Genomic DNA, 15,744 nt, shown 5'->3' with positions numbered 1-15,744 from the left:
GGAGCAGGTGTTAGTACAGTTGTTGGGAGCAGGGTGTCAATACAGCTGTTAGGAGCAGGGTGTCAATATAATTGTTGGGAGCAGACTGACTATACAGTTGTTGGGAGCAGGTGTTAATACAGTTGTTGGGAGCAGGTGTTAATGTTGGGAGCAGGTGTTAATGTTGGGAGCAGGTATTAATACATTAAAGGGGATCGGCTGTCTCTATTGTCCCCATCGAACCCAAATTTCGACAGACCCCCCCCCCCCACAAAAGGAGTGTGTCGTCAAATGTGGACAACGCGTTCCTAATCGCCTCGCTCAATAAAATTAGATCAGCTAATCTGGGCTACAACAAAACACGAATTACCTCTCTTTATAAGTTTAATCCACGATCAGCGCAGATTAACGAGCGTAAAGCATTCTTTCAAATAATGCGATAATCCTCCCACTGGTGGGATTAACAGTTAAGCTGCTTACATTCTAGCCAGCGTGTTAGATTTTAGCCAAAATGTAGGAAACAAACTTTTCGTTGCTAACAGGGCTGACAAGTTGTTGGTAGAGTTAACTCCCGTTCTACCAGATGCATACTTCGGATATGCACATTTTTAGCGCAATTTCCATACTGGACAATTGCGATTATTAACTCGTCATTTCTGGTGATGGATGGATGGATGGATGGATGTGTGTCCGCAGCCTTTAAGTCGTATCTCCTCCTCAACGAAGCAATATCGAGGTCTAGTTCCAAAAGCAAATATGTTAAGCAAGTTCCGAGGATGATTGTGGGTCAAAAAAATTCCCGGAATTCCTTCCTGGATTTCCCGGAAAAGCCAAAAAACTTCGAACAAATTCAGTTTTTGCTCCATATCTCGGCAACCAGACCACTTAGCGACTTGAAACATTTACCAATCGATTCCTGTCATAATTTAGACCAATATTGCCGAAGAAAGTTTTCAAAAATATCCTTTCGTTCGGTCACAAAAAATTAATTAAGAACCTTTAAACTGAGCATCTTGTAGGCCTAGGATGATTTAAACTGAGCATCGTGTAGGAGTTTATATTTATAGGATGATATTTACAAAAATTAAAAATTGTTATGGATAACATAAGGAAATTGCGCTTAAATTGTCACTAGACTTTTTATTAACTTGTTCATTACTGAAATGTCAGGTTTAGCACATTGATTTTTTTTTACATAGCCTAGATTCCAAGTGTTATAAAGGCTGGTGTTAAGAAATGGTTACCTTCAATTTAAAAATGCACATACCCCAACCTATCTTATCACTAACCCCCGCCCCCCCCCCCCCACTCCCACTTCACACAGTCAGCAAGTACAGCTACCCTTACTCTCCCTTACGGGTGTGGAACGTCATAAATGGAAATCCCCTCAGTTATTTTAGTATATTACATCATCTAACGAAGTCCCATAAAGTTATGTATATCGTTAAGATTCTTCTGTAGAGATTGGGCAGATGAAGTAGCTCATACGTTTCTTGACCTCGCCATACGAAGGGATTATGTGGTTACCACTTTGCCCAGCCGCCTTTACTTGCTCTAACGAGATTTAGATACCGTCACAGTTTTGGTGGACTTAGGGACTTTCAATCAAGTGATTTGAACCTGGATTTGAACTCAAGATTTCGGGTAAGTAGTCTAGAACTCTACCTTTAGGCCATGCCGGCCCATATATTATATGGTGCTTGATTCAAAATAACCCAGATATTTCAGTAAAACATACACGGCCCTGTTTAACTGTATACCCTACGTCCCTGATTATCCAACCAAGTTTTCCGTTCTTAGCTAAACCAACATTAAGTCTCGCAAATACCCCAGCAGTCGCTAGTTGTCACGTCTATGTTCCCATGTTTGTGTCGTACAATGGGTGAGTTTTGAAAACCTAGCTAACACTGTCAACAGCTGTGTCCCAAACCAACCAACTGCTACACCATTCATCTTGGTTAATTGTGATCTTTGGAGGTATTTCAAATGTACAATCTGGTTAAAGTATAAGAGTCACTAAATATTTTTTTTAAAGTTTCTAATTAGTAGCAGTCTTGGAAAGAAATGGCGGTCGAGGAACTTACAACACACAGCAAACACAATCACAAGAGTGATGAGTGTGGTGAGGGTGGTGTGTGTGGTGACTGTGGTGTGTGGTGAGAGTAATGAGGGTTGTGATTGTGGTGATGATGGCGAAGCTATCTTCCTGCTTAAACTGTAAGAACCGGCGCCTCACATAACACCGTCTGAGTTGTTCGTTAAATCGAGTCAATCGACGACTATCGCAAATGTATTCCAGAGTATTTCTATCATCGTGCTGTTTCAATTTCACACTTCCTAGAACGTTCCCGTGCCCTATTTTGGGTCTGTGACTCAGCATGACGTCAGTGGTTGCTATCAGCACGAACTATCAAACTGTTTAGTTTCTAGCCACAGCTTACGTCTACAGCTAACATCAACAATCGATATTCAGTAAGTTTTCAATGTACTTTTTCAATCAGATTTTTAAGCTTGTTTAAGTGTATATCTAATTCTACTGTTTTGAGAGAGCTAGGGTTTTCTATAGAGGGAGCAACCTCGTTGCTAGTGTGTAGTAATGATTATATTATTGATTATTTTGGGTTTTAGTAGAGTACTAGCCGTCCCGGCCAGGCCCTGCTCTGGCTTCTGTGAAAAACCTTTCTGTTAAAGACCATCACCTGTGTGTTTAGTAATCATCATAAACCCGGCATTGCCCACCCAAACCACAACCAACCAAAACCAAAACAACAAAACGCAAACATAACGCTAACACAATTACAAATACAAACGAAAACAAAAACCTAACAACAAACCCAACCACACACACCAATACAAACACAAAGAAAAAACAAACCAAAAAGCAAACAAAAACCTAACAACAAACCCAACCACAAACACCAATACGAACACAAAGAAAAAAAAACGAAAAAGCAAACGAAAACAAACCAAATCCAAACGCAAAACCAACCAAATCAAAAGGCAACCACTAACGCAAACCCAACCTAAACACAAAGAAAGCACAAACGCGAACATAAACGCAAAGTGCTCACAGTCTAGCCCGGGGCAGAGTCGCCTATTTCAGGTTATTAAACGACTATAGTACCCCAACTTATTCATAGTCTTTTGCACTCACTTAAACGAACGTAGGTGCCAAACCAAACCAAATGAACAATTATAATACTCCAAGCTTATCCGTAAAATACCTACAACATTTGCACTTGATCAATCCCCGCTAATTATGTAATTATTTTTTTCTCAACACCAAAACAAAGTAATAAAAAGTAAATTCTTTTCCACTAATGCAATGTTTTATAAAGGGAAGTAATTGTGTTTTTCTAATTTATCAAAGGGAAGTAAGTGCTAAAGGACTAAATATAAATAATTTTCAGACATAATTAGAATTTTTGTTATTTTTTTGAAATTGTGTTTAATGAACATGCCGACAATTATTACTATCAGTTTGAAAAATAAAAATTATTTCCCAACACTTTCAATAGTAATTTTTTAACTCAAAAATTTAGACTATGAGCACGATATATATATATATATATATATATATATATATATATATATATATATATATAAATTATATATATTATATATATTCTATGATTGTTATTTTTCTCACAGCAAACGCACTTAAATTGTGACACGGTATTCTCAAAAAAGAGAAGGGAAAGTCGAAAGTAAATTTTCTTGTGTAGCTACACAGGCGAATTTATACCGCTGTTATTGTTTTGTAAGATAAACTTACAGTACACTCTTCAATATGTCTGAGAATAAAAAGAAAAGAAAACAGAGAAAAAAGGAAAAACCAAAGAAGGCGAACAAAATGAGGACTGCTCAACACGAGGAAGAAGAAGGAAGCAAACGTCTCCCCCATAGCGGGCCCGGGGATGATTCTCTGCTTCTTGCTGTAAGGACCGGCACCTTCCAGGATGTTGAGAGAGTTCTGAATTCACAAGAAGATGGCGACGTTTGTTCTCAGGCAGCCGTAGACCAAGCCTTGTGCATCGCTTCTGCTCGTGGACACGTCCTGTTCGTGACGTCACTGCTGGCCGCGGGGGCTGACGTCAACTGGAGGGACCAGGAAAACAACACGTCACTTTTGTTTAGCGCCGAGCGGCGGTTCGTGCACATCGTCAGGCTACTGGTCGGCGCAGGTGCAGACATCAATGTCAGGAACCCAGAAGGTGCCACGCCTCTAATGCTAGCTATCCACACATCAGGCTCCAGCGATCTTGCGCGCTTGTTGGTCATGGGCTCCAACGTCAACATCAAGGACAACAGCGGCAGAACGGCTTTCATGAAAGCCATAGAAGCAGGAGACGTTGACACAATTCAGTTGTTGCTCAAATCTGGCGCGTCGCTCAAAGATTGCGATAATAATGGACACACCATCATCGACATCGCTAAAAAATAATGGACTTGATAACTACTTGAGTCTGTTTAGTGATAAAGTAGGAATTAAATTGCCGTTATTTAAGGCCGTTGAAATGCGGAATTTGACCCTGATTAAAAATATTTTAACCATGAATAAACAGATGGTTACTCAGCCAAATGATAAATTTGAAACGGCGCTTCAGCACTTCCTGAAAACTATTCTGGAAGATGGAATAAAAACAACAACAAATGATTTGAGCATTATTGAATACCTTTTAAAGGCACAGGGGAATACAAAAAATTCCAAACAGAAGTTTACTAACAGTAGTTCTGAAAGCCCGGTGCAACTAGCTTGCCTCATTGGGGACGATAATATTCTGCTTTTATTGTTGAAATATGGCGCTGAGCTCGATACTGCTTCTTACGATGATGAAGATGAGCCATTAATGATCGCTGCAAAATGTGGACATGCGAAAATTCTGGAGATTTTACTAGCGAAAGGCTCGAAGATTCACCGCCGCTCGCTGCAGTTGGCAGTAAAAAAGGGCCACACAGATTGTGCGCAAATTTTGTTGGATGCGTTAACTAAAACAAATATCAAAGTTGCCGCACAAATTTGTATAGAAGAATGTGACGTCAGCTTATTGCGGTACTTAACAGAAAAGTTTAACATTGAGATCCAGGACAAATATTTTTTATGGGTTGCTATTGCTAGAGGCAACAAGGAGATCGTAAACTTCTTGATCGAGCGTGGTGCTGATGTCAATGCTACTTATCAAGGTCACTTTAGATTATCCTGGAAGAAAAGTACTCGGTTGTTCACACCACTGGGCCATGCTGCATATCATAAACATACGGAGGTGCTAAAAACTTTACTCGCCTCAGGGGCGGATACGGGTGGTGTTGACGATGATGGGAACACGGCTTTGTTTTATTGTGTAGAAAATGACGACATTGACGGAACTAGACAACTACTAGAGGCTGGTGCCAATGTGAATCACAGAAATATTAAAGGTTACACGCCGCTGTTATATGCTTTAGCAAAAAAATGTGGGAAAACAGAAAGCTGTAATTATAATACAAAAGGCGTTACAGCGGCACTGATTAGCATGGTTCAGCTGTTGATAGGATATGGAGCGGATGTGAACATCTCAAACAACGAAAATATAACCTGTCTTTTGCTTCTGCCACCATACTCAGAAAAAGAAAACATTGAAATGTTGAAGATTTTAATCGAGCAAGGCGCTCTTTTAGACACGTGTGATGCCGGTGGAAACACAGCACTAATCCTGGCTTCCAAATGTCGCAATGTGAAGATGATGAAGGAATTATTACATGCTGGAGCCGAGGTAAACGCGCTAAATTTCGATGACAAAACTGCCCTTTCTAGTATATTTCATTATGAAAGATACGGCTCCGTAAATTGTGAGGCGCTGGATCTCTTGCTTTCCTATGGTGGCGTACTGTCAGGGGTTGAATCTAGGACTGCGGTGTACACTCTGATACAAGACTCCATTGATCAACAAAAAAATGTAGTCAAAATTCTTGGCAAAGGTGTCTACCCTTACACCTTCGAGAACGAGAGCGGATCCTCATTAGATTTTTACATTCCAAGTGATCTGGAAGCGGTGACACCAGTCAGCTACGCTCTGGTAAGAAAAAAACCAGATACAGCCAAGTATTTGTTCTCCAAGAGCTTTCTGACTCTCTACGACGTGCAGACAATACAGCACAGCAAACAGTTCAGAGACTATCTCGTACAGCAAGGTCATGTGACCAGTACTGATGTATACGACGCCATTTTCGGCCAGCCGTTAACCCTTTTTACACTGAGCTTTGTGGTCGTGTCCGCGTCGCTGGGTGTCGACTTTGACAGACAGGAGAGGGTTAATAGACTCCCCATACCCCAAGCAATCAAAAGAAAATTACTGTTCCAAGATCTTCAAGACTAAAACACTGCTGTCACGGGGGGTTGTATAAGCCTACAAATGAATATTACCTCGTTACTGTAAATGATAGAAGCTTTGAGTATAAGACAGAGACAATATGCTGTTAACTTTTGAGGTGATATAATAGTCGTTATTTTTAACACGTTTTTATTAACTCAGCTTCGCGTGTGTTTGTTGTTAAAATTGACATCGAAAATTAGCCCACTTCTGATTGCTCTAGAGATCTGAAGTTTGGCATGCAGGTTACTTTCGCCTAACAATTTCAGATGCAATCATAAAAACTAGCAATTAGAGACCGTAATTAGCTTAATTTAATTACGCCCTAAGGACCATAAAATTGAGGACATGATTTCTAAAGATACCGACAAGACTGGAGGCCTATTGACACAGTTACTTCGGCCCCAATCGATGTGAGCGCGCTGGCCGTGATCGTATAGTGGTTAGTACTTCGCGTTGTGGCCGCGACAACCCAGGTTTGAATCCTGGTCGCTCAAGATTTTTAGTCCGTGTATTTATAAACACTTAGTCAAGTCATACTTAATCAAGTCATTAGATAAAGTAGAAAATAAACTATATAAAAAACTTTTTTAAAAACCACGTTTTTCATGTGTAGCAACGGACTAAAAAGGAGAAAATAAAATACTTAAAAAAAACTTTTTAAAAAACCACGTTTTTCTTGTGGACTAAAAAGTAGAAAATAACTATTTACATACATTTGATGACAAAAAACGTGGGTCGGGCAGATGGGTCGGGAAATTTGATGGTGAACGTACCCACGTTTTTTGTCATCAAATGTATGTAAATAGTTATTTTCTACTTTTTAGTCCACAAGAAAAACGTGGTTTTTTAAAAAGTTTTTTTTAAGTATTTTATTATGGTGATACTTTTAAAAATCTAGCAAATACGGCTGCTTTTAACTCGGAGTCAGCAATGAAGACAGACTTGTTCTTTAAACAAGCAAACGAGCTGAGAAACACAGCAGTTGATTGACAGCAAGATATACATCCAGATAAAACAAACGGTTGGTAACAAGTCAACCACACCACTTTGGTAAAACTTTATAGGACCTTGTTGCAGATGACGTCACTTTATGTTAAATGGTGGTAGGCAATTGATGGAGGTTTTGATGTGAACAAGTAGATGACAACCAACTGATAAGGACTTTGAAAAAGAGTTACAGAAGCCAATACATAAAAATATACTGTTTGATTAACCATGCAGCTAATTTATAACATTTCCTTAAGCTGCCTTTTCTTGTGAGGCATTAACATGATTTAATTGCACAGCTTAATAACACTCATTATTCAAGATTATTGAAATTGGAGAATTTTTTTTTTTCCTGTCCCACCCTCAGGTAGGCTAGAAATTAGTCTATATAATATAATACAGTCAGTATATCAACTTAATATTTGTTGCATAAGACAATTCTATTTAGATTAGATCTAGGGTCGTTGTATGCTTTCCATTATATAACTTGAAAATTGTGGGTTAGTGTTACATGTAAATTAATATTTGTTGCTTAAGACAATTCTATTTAGATCTTGAGTCGTATGCTTTACATAATTATATAACTTGAAAATTGTGTTAGTATATAAATATAAGTTAATATTTGTTGCATAAGAGCATTTTATTTAGATCAAGGGTCATTATATACTTATTTAACTTGATTATAATCTAAAGACAAAATACTGCCCTTTTTTCATGTTAAACCCTGATTGTAGTAGGTAGTCATAATTGCTTATCTCATGCTGTGTGTGAATTTAATTATTTCGCTTTAACTTTAGTTAATGTCAGTATGACCTGTGATGAGGAATTAAAATTCATACCATAATTTATGTTTCAGTTCAGCTATCTTATACATTAGGTGTTTATAATTGGCATTTAGTAAGTAAAGGTTACATAATTTGAGCAAAATATCTATTTGATGGGCGCTACAATTGGGTCTACAGTACCAAATTCTAAGGGTATGGTGTATAGGTTAGTCATACCTTTTATATGATGGACTGATAATTTCGGAGCACCCTTTGTAATAAAACTTATTAATTTTCATTCTTAAAATAAGACAGTTATTTTAATAAAGTCACAAAGTTCCTGCTTTAAACACAAGAATTTCATTTAATCTGTATTTAGCACTATCTGTTTAATTAAAAACATGATTTTAGTGAAGACCAAACTTGAAATTGCAAATAAATGTAATTGAAAATAATCTTTAACTAAAATCAGCAGAATGGATGGATTTTTAACAGAAATCTCCAGTACATCAGCAACTTCCATTCAGGCTATAGTGACACACTCAATAATATCAGTGTAAAAAACTTGTTTATTTATTGATTAAAATTAGGTATCATTCTAACAATACAGCTCAAATACAAAAGGTCCAACTGTCACACACATATACAGGGGGGAGTTACATCGTCAATTCCTGAAAGAATCAAACAAAACACATCAGAAATCTTTGTAACATCAATGAGTGAAAGCCATCATTAAACTGCTCACTAATCATATAAGCACTGCATTTGTTAGAGTGAACTATTTAAAAACTATTATGTAATTCTACTGGTATATGTACAGGCAAATACCGTAAGGGCTATATTTATCTCATCTCATATAGCTAATCTATCTAAACAATATTTTAATCCCTGTATCTAATTTCCTGCAAATACTCACCATAATAGCATTGACGATATCATTGTTATTATTTTTAAGAGCTTTGACAGCCTTGGCTTTAGAAACATTGGCCTGAGACATGACGAGTTCAATATCCTTTTGTTCAACACCAGTCTCATCAATCTGAAACAAAGTTTATATCAGTACCTTCTGTTTAACTTAAGCCAGGCACAATACAAAGGGGGACAACAATTATTTTCGTTTATATTTTCTTTTAAATTACTGTAATGAAAATGATTACAAAAAATTCACTAATATAATGAATGGCTAAAAAAAAGGGTCACTAGATTAAACATTGAACTTGAATAAATATCCTTAGAACTTTAAAAAAAAAAAAAAAGCTGAGACTTTGACAAAACCCAACCAAAAGATTAAATTTCAACAATTAAAAATGTTTGTTTGCATACTAACACTACATTATATTGAGCGTGAGGAAATGCCTTTCACACACCAATGATATGGTAATGATAGAACATAGATAGGGCAATGATGGATGTATGCTGTATGTCAGATCAGAGTGGAGGGTTATTCATCACCTTGGGAAAGGAGTAGACAATGATTCAATAAAAAGAGAAGTGCTAACACCTACCTCTTCTTCCTCCTCCTCAGACTCCTCTTGGATGGGCTGTGATACCGTGCTAGCCTGTTCACCTGGTGCACCAGAGTTATCAAATGTCTTGAACTTGTTAGCTGCTGCCACCTGGGCCTGTTGGTTCAGATCCTCTATCTTAGCCTCACCAAATACTATGTATGTATCAGATGCAGGACTTTTGTAAACATCTGGCCGACTTATCACAAATAAAATATTTTTTGCCTTTCTGATAGTTACCCTCGTCACACCAGGTACTGGCTTAAGACCTGAAGTTAGGGGCAAAGGTATGTTAATTGGATTTTTGTCATGGTAAAAAAAAAACAAGCAGCTTATAGAAAAGATAGGTAATAAGCAGAATTTGAAGACAAAAAGAGGAACATACATGCAGATACTACTTTGCTAAACAGAAAATAAATAATCTAAATAAAATCTTGTGACATTATACACAGTGGAATAGATACATACATGGGTATGTAGGCCTACAATTTTAATTTATGTAGCTAGTATCTAGGCTAAAAACTGCTTAATGTCAGCTTACACATTTTGAAAGACCCCCCCCCCCCCTACCCCCAATGAATAAAACCTCAACTGGAATGCTTCATTATTGATTTAACAGCAGTTGTTGCTATCTTAAATGATTTTGGAAGATTCTTGCCTTGCTATGTACAAGGCCATATGAACTATAATTGCTGAAGCGCATGTAATTGTTAAGAGGAAATTAGGGTCTACCTAATTAGTAGTTACTTGATCAAGAAATGAGAGCATTAGTCATAATATTATGGCATTTTTCTTCATACCTTAAATCTGACACATAATTTAAATCTACCATTCAATTACAATAGCCAAAAAGAACATTTATTTCTAAATACTTCAAAATTGTTTTTAAAGATGCCTAATCTCAGCAGCTAATTTTTCAACATAATCTATTCTAATTGTAATTAAACAAGGAAACGGAAATGTGACAGTGAAATAATCATTTTCCCAGCTCTTTAATTTAATTTATTAGTTTCCTTTTCATTGATTCTATATGTTCACTTATATTTTTTCTGAAGCGGGATGGTAGGCAAGTTTGACAAGATCTGCTAGCATGCTACTAACCAAGTTTAGACATGGCTTTTCTTGCTTTCTTCTCACTACGACTCTGCTTGGCCTTGGATACCAACTCCTCTGGTAGTCCTGCTGCAGCTGCAACCTATAGAAGTTGGGACACCATTAACGTATATTGTGAATAAGGTTTGCATTAAATGTAAATATAAATAAGTAATAGCTACACTATGAGAGCAACAAAATCAGTCTCTGATGACTGACTTCTAATTTCAAATGAATAAAGAAAGTTTTCTTGCAACTTAAAAAAAAAAAGGCAAACAATAAATAAGATAAATACCAATTGACCCTACCTGGCTCTGTTGCTGCATGGCAGCTGCATCATGTTCTTCCAGTTCTGGTGGAGTGTCATCATCATCTGAATCAGAAGATGCAGTATCTTCAGCAGGTTTGGTTTCCTCTAAAGGCTTCTCTACTGCGTCGACAGGCATTGTTTGATATTTTCACTGGAAGAAAGCAATTTAGTTAGAAGCAGAGTAGAGATAGTATAGCCTATTTTCTAGGTTAGTATGTTCAACGGTAAAACAAATATTCAGGCCTAAGGTGTTAACTTATCAATGCAGAATATTAAGAGATTTGTTAAGCATGCCATTAAGTTATTCTGGAATTCCTTCCTTTAAATTTAATGCAAATACTAAACGTGCCTACCCAGCTAAAAAAAGGTACCATGAATTAGTAAAAAAGCAGCGCTCATGAACTAAGGTAAGTGCTGCTTGGCTTAGGGTCTAAGTCTATGCGTAAAATATTAACTTTTTTTTGGGTGCTTTATAGCTCAGTTGACATAAGTTTCATGTAATTAAGCCTAGGTAGGATGTAGGCCTATGCAAGTTCATACAATGAATAAGGAACTGAGAATAGTTGCTTTTGGAAGAATAACTTTTCAGTCTCAATAATCTGAAGCCTAGTTTTAAACCTTTTATTACATTCTTCCCCACAGATGGCCTGCAGTATCAAGAGATTGCACCCTCATTGGTTGGTAAAATGTGAGATGCAAAAAACAGTGTCATGAACACAGTAGGCCTAAAGACTAAAAAGTGACATCAGCTGATTGTGACATTTGATGTCATTTTACTAATGTAGTCTACATATTTGTGACATCAGTGGTTTGTAATTCATCAGAAGTACAAACACCATTTTGCAGTTTTCTAGAATGAAGTGACTGCTCGGAAAAAGAATTTTCGCCCCAGCATCTCCACTTGGTTGGCAAAAGATAGTTCTGTGCATGCGTAGTGACCTTAATAAATAGCTGAGCTAAGGTTATGGCTAGAGTTAGGGCTCTGCGGTTGTAAACACACGCATGCGTAGTACCATTGAAAACATCGCCTTGAAGGCGTCGTAGTTTCACTCCATTGCGCATGCTTATCTTTTTCCGGCTAGAAGCTGCCTTTCTAGGATTCAGCTGCAGCTAGATCTACATAATGCATATTTTAAGTCAGAATTTTGTCATCTGCTGTATTGTTAGAAGCCGCAGCTAAACGTAAAAAGGAAGGTCTCATGATCTGGATAACTCTAGTTCTAGAATGAACAAAATGTTTTTTTTATGATAACAATTCAAGATTTGTAGCAGCACTAGGTCTAGAATTCTTGCAATCACCTGCAATTTTTGGAATTAGTGTGTAAACTAGGCTTTTTGATGAGAATTACAGAATGATTTTTTTAATTAAAAATGTATTAATAATAGCTAGAATACTAGTAAACTAAGCTAATTTAGCATATTTTAACTTTCTGTGCAAAGTCATTATTACTGAAAAAAATTCCAAAGTCAGGTCAGCCTGTGGCACCCTCCACTGAACTTGAAAGAAGGAAAAAAAACTTGACCCGTGACCTTCATTAAAACAGAATTTACTTATGTTTCTTTTTAACTATTAGTAAACATGTGCTTAATATTACCCAATAAGTAATAAAAATTTGACAATTAATTTTAATTACTGTTGTAAAGTGAGATAAACAGCTTAATAAACACGTGTTTTCTTGAGGGGGTGTGACCCGGGTGTGGCACATCGCATGTAACTTTTTATTTCTGTGTCTTATGACTATTTGTTCACAATCAGCATGCTATGCTTTTAAAATTGATAAAGGGTAAGTATACCAAGCTACAAAACCTAAAATCTAACTAATAATTCATACTTTCAGTTTAAAAAATAATAAAAACGATCATCAATGAAGAAAGCGTAAACATTCTATTTTTAGGTGTGACATAAAAAAACAGTCATAAACCTAGCCAAATGATTGGATTCTTGCGCGGCACACATTTTCCCGCGCCTCGTGTTCACCAAAAAAGATTATAATAAAATGGCATTATTACTTGAACGGACCACATCTCATTCCGACCATAAGTTATTACCAGTTAATTGTAATGTGTGTAAAATTGATACTTTCAAGTTTCATATACACATAGTTTGGTGTATTATACACGGGGTATTTTAGAGTTATTTGATTCGAAAGATGAGAATTATATAGAGCTACTTTCACTAAGGCGCCGCTTGCGAGACAAACAAAGAAATTAGGCCAAAAGTAGATCCGACAATTCTTAATTAATAGACTTAAATGGAAACGGATAGTTCCGATTTCTAAAATTAACGATGGCTTCGTAATCATTAGTTTTATCCCTCTACCCATTAGTGAAAGCGAAACTGGTCGCCATTTTTGGTAAGCGCATGAGCCGTGAGATGGCTTCAAAACAACAAACCCGGAAGCTGTGAATCGAACGGCCTAGTGTAAACTCACTAAACTGTGATGTAGATTATCAGCTTGTGTGAAACTAAAAGAAAAGACCAAAACAAATCCGAGATCTTATTTCTCGCCAGAACTGGAGTCTCGATCTACTCCTAGGTTAGATATCAGTGCATAAAGTAGCATATAACAAAATATAGAAGGGTCTAGACAGCTTGGTTTATAGGGCTAAACGTGTTGTAAAAGGTAGAACAGATTTCATTAGTTAAAAAGTATGCTACAACAGATTGAGCAGACAATGACAAAAAAAACTTTCATTTACATATTTTCAAAATAATATAAGCAACGGTACGCGTCTAGTAAATATATATTTTATTTAAAACAAAATCTTGGTGCATTTTATTTACATTATTGTCAGGATTGAATGGATTGAGCCTTACCTTCAGTTATTTACACTAAAAGATGGTCGGCCATTAATCGGAAAAGGAATTCACAGGCTGTTTCCGGTTTTAACTATAAACATTAGTACATATTATTATGGTTCAATTCTAAATGCACTCATAACAATATTGTATATTTTCTAATGAAAATAGACCCATATATGTATAGAGAGCGTGCAATGACGACACTCTAAGAGGCTATTTTCGCCAATTTTACCCTCCCTTATTACATATATATATATATATATATATATATATATATATATATATATATATATATATATATATATATATATATATATATATATTTATATATATATATGTATATATATATATATATATGTATATATATATATATATATATATTAATATGCCCATAATATAAGCCTACATATTATAGAAATCTAGGTCGATATTTAACATTTGCCGGACATACATTTCCCTTAAATGTGTAATGTAGGCCTACATGTCGCAAGCAGTGTTTCTTTCAGATTTTTTTTCTTCGGGATAGGGGGGGCACTTGAAATTTTCCGGAGGGGGGGGGGCAGGTGAACTAAATTTTCCTATTGAAGTAATGCCTGAAACAAACTCTGGTCGCCAATGTAAAAAAAAAATTAATCATCGTTGTTTTATGAAACCGCAAACACGATGTTGGATGAATAAGGAGAGGATAAGTGCGATAGAAATAAATAAGAATAGTTTTATTTATTACTTCCCTTTGAATATTAGTCGTACTTATGAAAGAACAGAGCTTTTTTACTTACTCGTGTACACAAATCTCGACGTTTACACCTTCCTAAGTCGGAAAAAAAAAATGTTTTGCAATTTTGTCCGTATGCCTATGTGTGTATGTGTGTGTCTGTCTGTGAACACGATAACTTGAGCAGAGGCGTAGCGAGGGGGGGGGGGCGGGGGGGGACATATGTCCCCGGGCGCCGACCTTAGGGGGGGCGCCAAATTGAAAGTTTGAGGGGGGGTGCAAATGAAAAGTTCGAGGGGGGGGGGGGTGCAAATCGAAAGTTTGAGGGGGGGGGGGGGGGTGCAAATGAAAAGTTCGAGGGGGGGGGGGTGCAAATCGAAAGTTTGAGGGGGGGGGGGGTGCAAATGAAAAGTTCGAGGGGGGGTGCAAATCGAAAATTTGCTCCCGAGGGGGGCGCCAAATTGAAAGTATGTCCCCGGGCGCCGGGAAGGGTCGCTACGCCTCTGAACTTGAGTACCGTTACAGCTAGGTTGATGAAATTTCATACATACGAATTAAATCGAATTTGTAGTTCTGTATCAACTTTTCAGCGATTTCCGATAATCCGAAGTGGAACATATTCTTATTTTAGTTTTTCAAAAGCCTATAATCTATTGTTTCAGATAAATAAATGAAGTTGCACATAGGGCCTATAAGTAAAAGATCTAATTTCTGCCTTCTGTAAATTTTTGAGTAATTTCCGCTGACCGCAGTAGTAATTTACGCTATTTCAGATTTCTCAAAAAAAAAAAAAAAGCATGTGAATTTACGAAGTACTAATAATATTCCGCACTGTTATGACATATTGTTTGCCATTCACTTGGTGCGCAATTTTTTTTCACGAGATTCTATTCTATTTTAAATGTTTTAAAAACTGAATTAAAAATCAAGTCTATATCCCGATTTGCCATTCCCGTTGTGTTATATACAAATATTCGAGAAAGTTTAGGGGAGATCACTCCCGGTTTATTTTTTTATGTCCACAGTAGTAAAGGGTCGTCCATTTATGAAGTTCACGCAAATTTTGAAGTTTAAACCTCCCTCTCACGCCAACACTCGTCCATTTTCGACACCCCCCCCCCCCACTCACCTCGACGTGGATTTCTTGAAAAATGTATTAGACCTCTCAAAACTGACTTCCAATTTACGAATTCAATGTACATATTATTAACTTACAGAATTAAGAGGTTTTTAGAA

General features: G+C 36.9%; 3 protein-coding genes across 3 annotated transcripts; 2 read left to right on the top strand and 1 right to left on the bottom strand.

Annotated features, from left to right (window-relative positions):
* Positions 1-2,374: 2,374 nt before the first annotated feature.
* On the top strand, positions 2,375-4,423 carry LOC131934348 (ankyrin repeat domain-containing protein 50-like). The gene is made up of 2 exons (XM_059290508.1): positions 2,375-2,451; positions 3,631-4,423. Exon 2 carries the CDS (start codon positions 3,770-3,772, stop codon positions 4,421-4,423), a length of 654 nt encoding a protein of 217 aa, XP_059146491.1. The 5' UTR covers positions 2,375-2,451; positions 3,631-3,769.
* Positions 4,424-4,496: 73 nt separating this feature from the next.
* LOC131934332 (ankyrin-1-like) lies at positions 4,497-6,388 on the top strand. Its single transcript, XM_059290507.1, has one exon. The coding sequence runs from the start codon at positions 4,497-4,499 to the stop codon at positions 6,333-6,335; it is 1,839 nt and encodes a 612-aa protein (XP_059146490.1). The 3' UTR covers positions 6,336-6,388.
* A 2,252-nt stretch (positions 6,389-8,640) lies between these two features.
* On the bottom strand, positions 8,641-13,879 carry LOC131934529 (nascent polypeptide-associated complex subunit alpha). The gene is made up of 6 exons (XM_059290570.1): positions 13,809-13,879; positions 10,989-11,141; positions 10,690-10,783; positions 9,589-9,857; positions 9,000-9,122; positions 8,641-8,754 (listed from the first exon to the last, which is right to left on the bottom strand). Exons 2-6 carry the CDS (start codon positions 11,124-11,126, stop codon positions 8,740-8,742), a joined length of 639 nt encoding a protein of 212 aa, XP_059146553.1. The 5' UTR covers positions 11,127-11,141; positions 13,809-13,879; the 3' UTR covers positions 8,641-8,739.
* Positions 13,880-15,744: the final 1,865 nt, after the last annotated feature.

Source organism: Physella acuta, unplaced genomic scaffold (assembly GCF_028476545.2).
Source record: "Physella acuta isolate Inbredline_101_S28 unplaced genomic scaffold, ASM2847654v3 ptg000109l, whole genome shotgun sequence".
Classification (NCBI taxonomy): Eukaryota; Metazoa; Mollusca; class Gastropoda; family Physidae; genus Physella; species Physella acuta.
Note: the sequence above shows the minus strand (reverse complement) of the source record. Positions and strands in the feature narration are given on the sequence as shown.

What these genes read in the sequence shown, in the direction of transcription:
- LOC131934529 (XM_059290570.1), bottom strand. Translation starts at nt 11,126, where the DNA reads ATGCCTGTCGACGCAGTAGAGAAGCCTTTAGAGGAAACCAAACCTGCT. An exon ending in AAAAGCCATGTCTAAACTTG is followed by an intron (nt 9,858 to 10,689) that starts GTTAGTAGCATG and finishes CCCTAACTTCAG; the next exon opens with GTCTTAAGCCAGTACCTGGT. An exon ending in CTGAGGAGGAGGAAGAAGAG is followed by an intron (nt 9,123 to 9,588) that starts GTAGGTGTTAGC and finishes ACTTTGTTTCAG; the next exon opens with ATTGATGAGACTGGTGTTGA.
- LOC131934332 (XM_059290507.1), top strand. Translation starts at nt 4,497, where the DNA reads ATGCGGAATTTGACCCTGATTAAAAATATTTTAACCATGAATAAACAG.
- LOC131934348 (XM_059290508.1), top strand. Translation starts at nt 3,770, where the DNA reads ATGTCTGAGAATAAAAAGAAAAGAAAACAGAGAAAAAAGGAAAAACCA.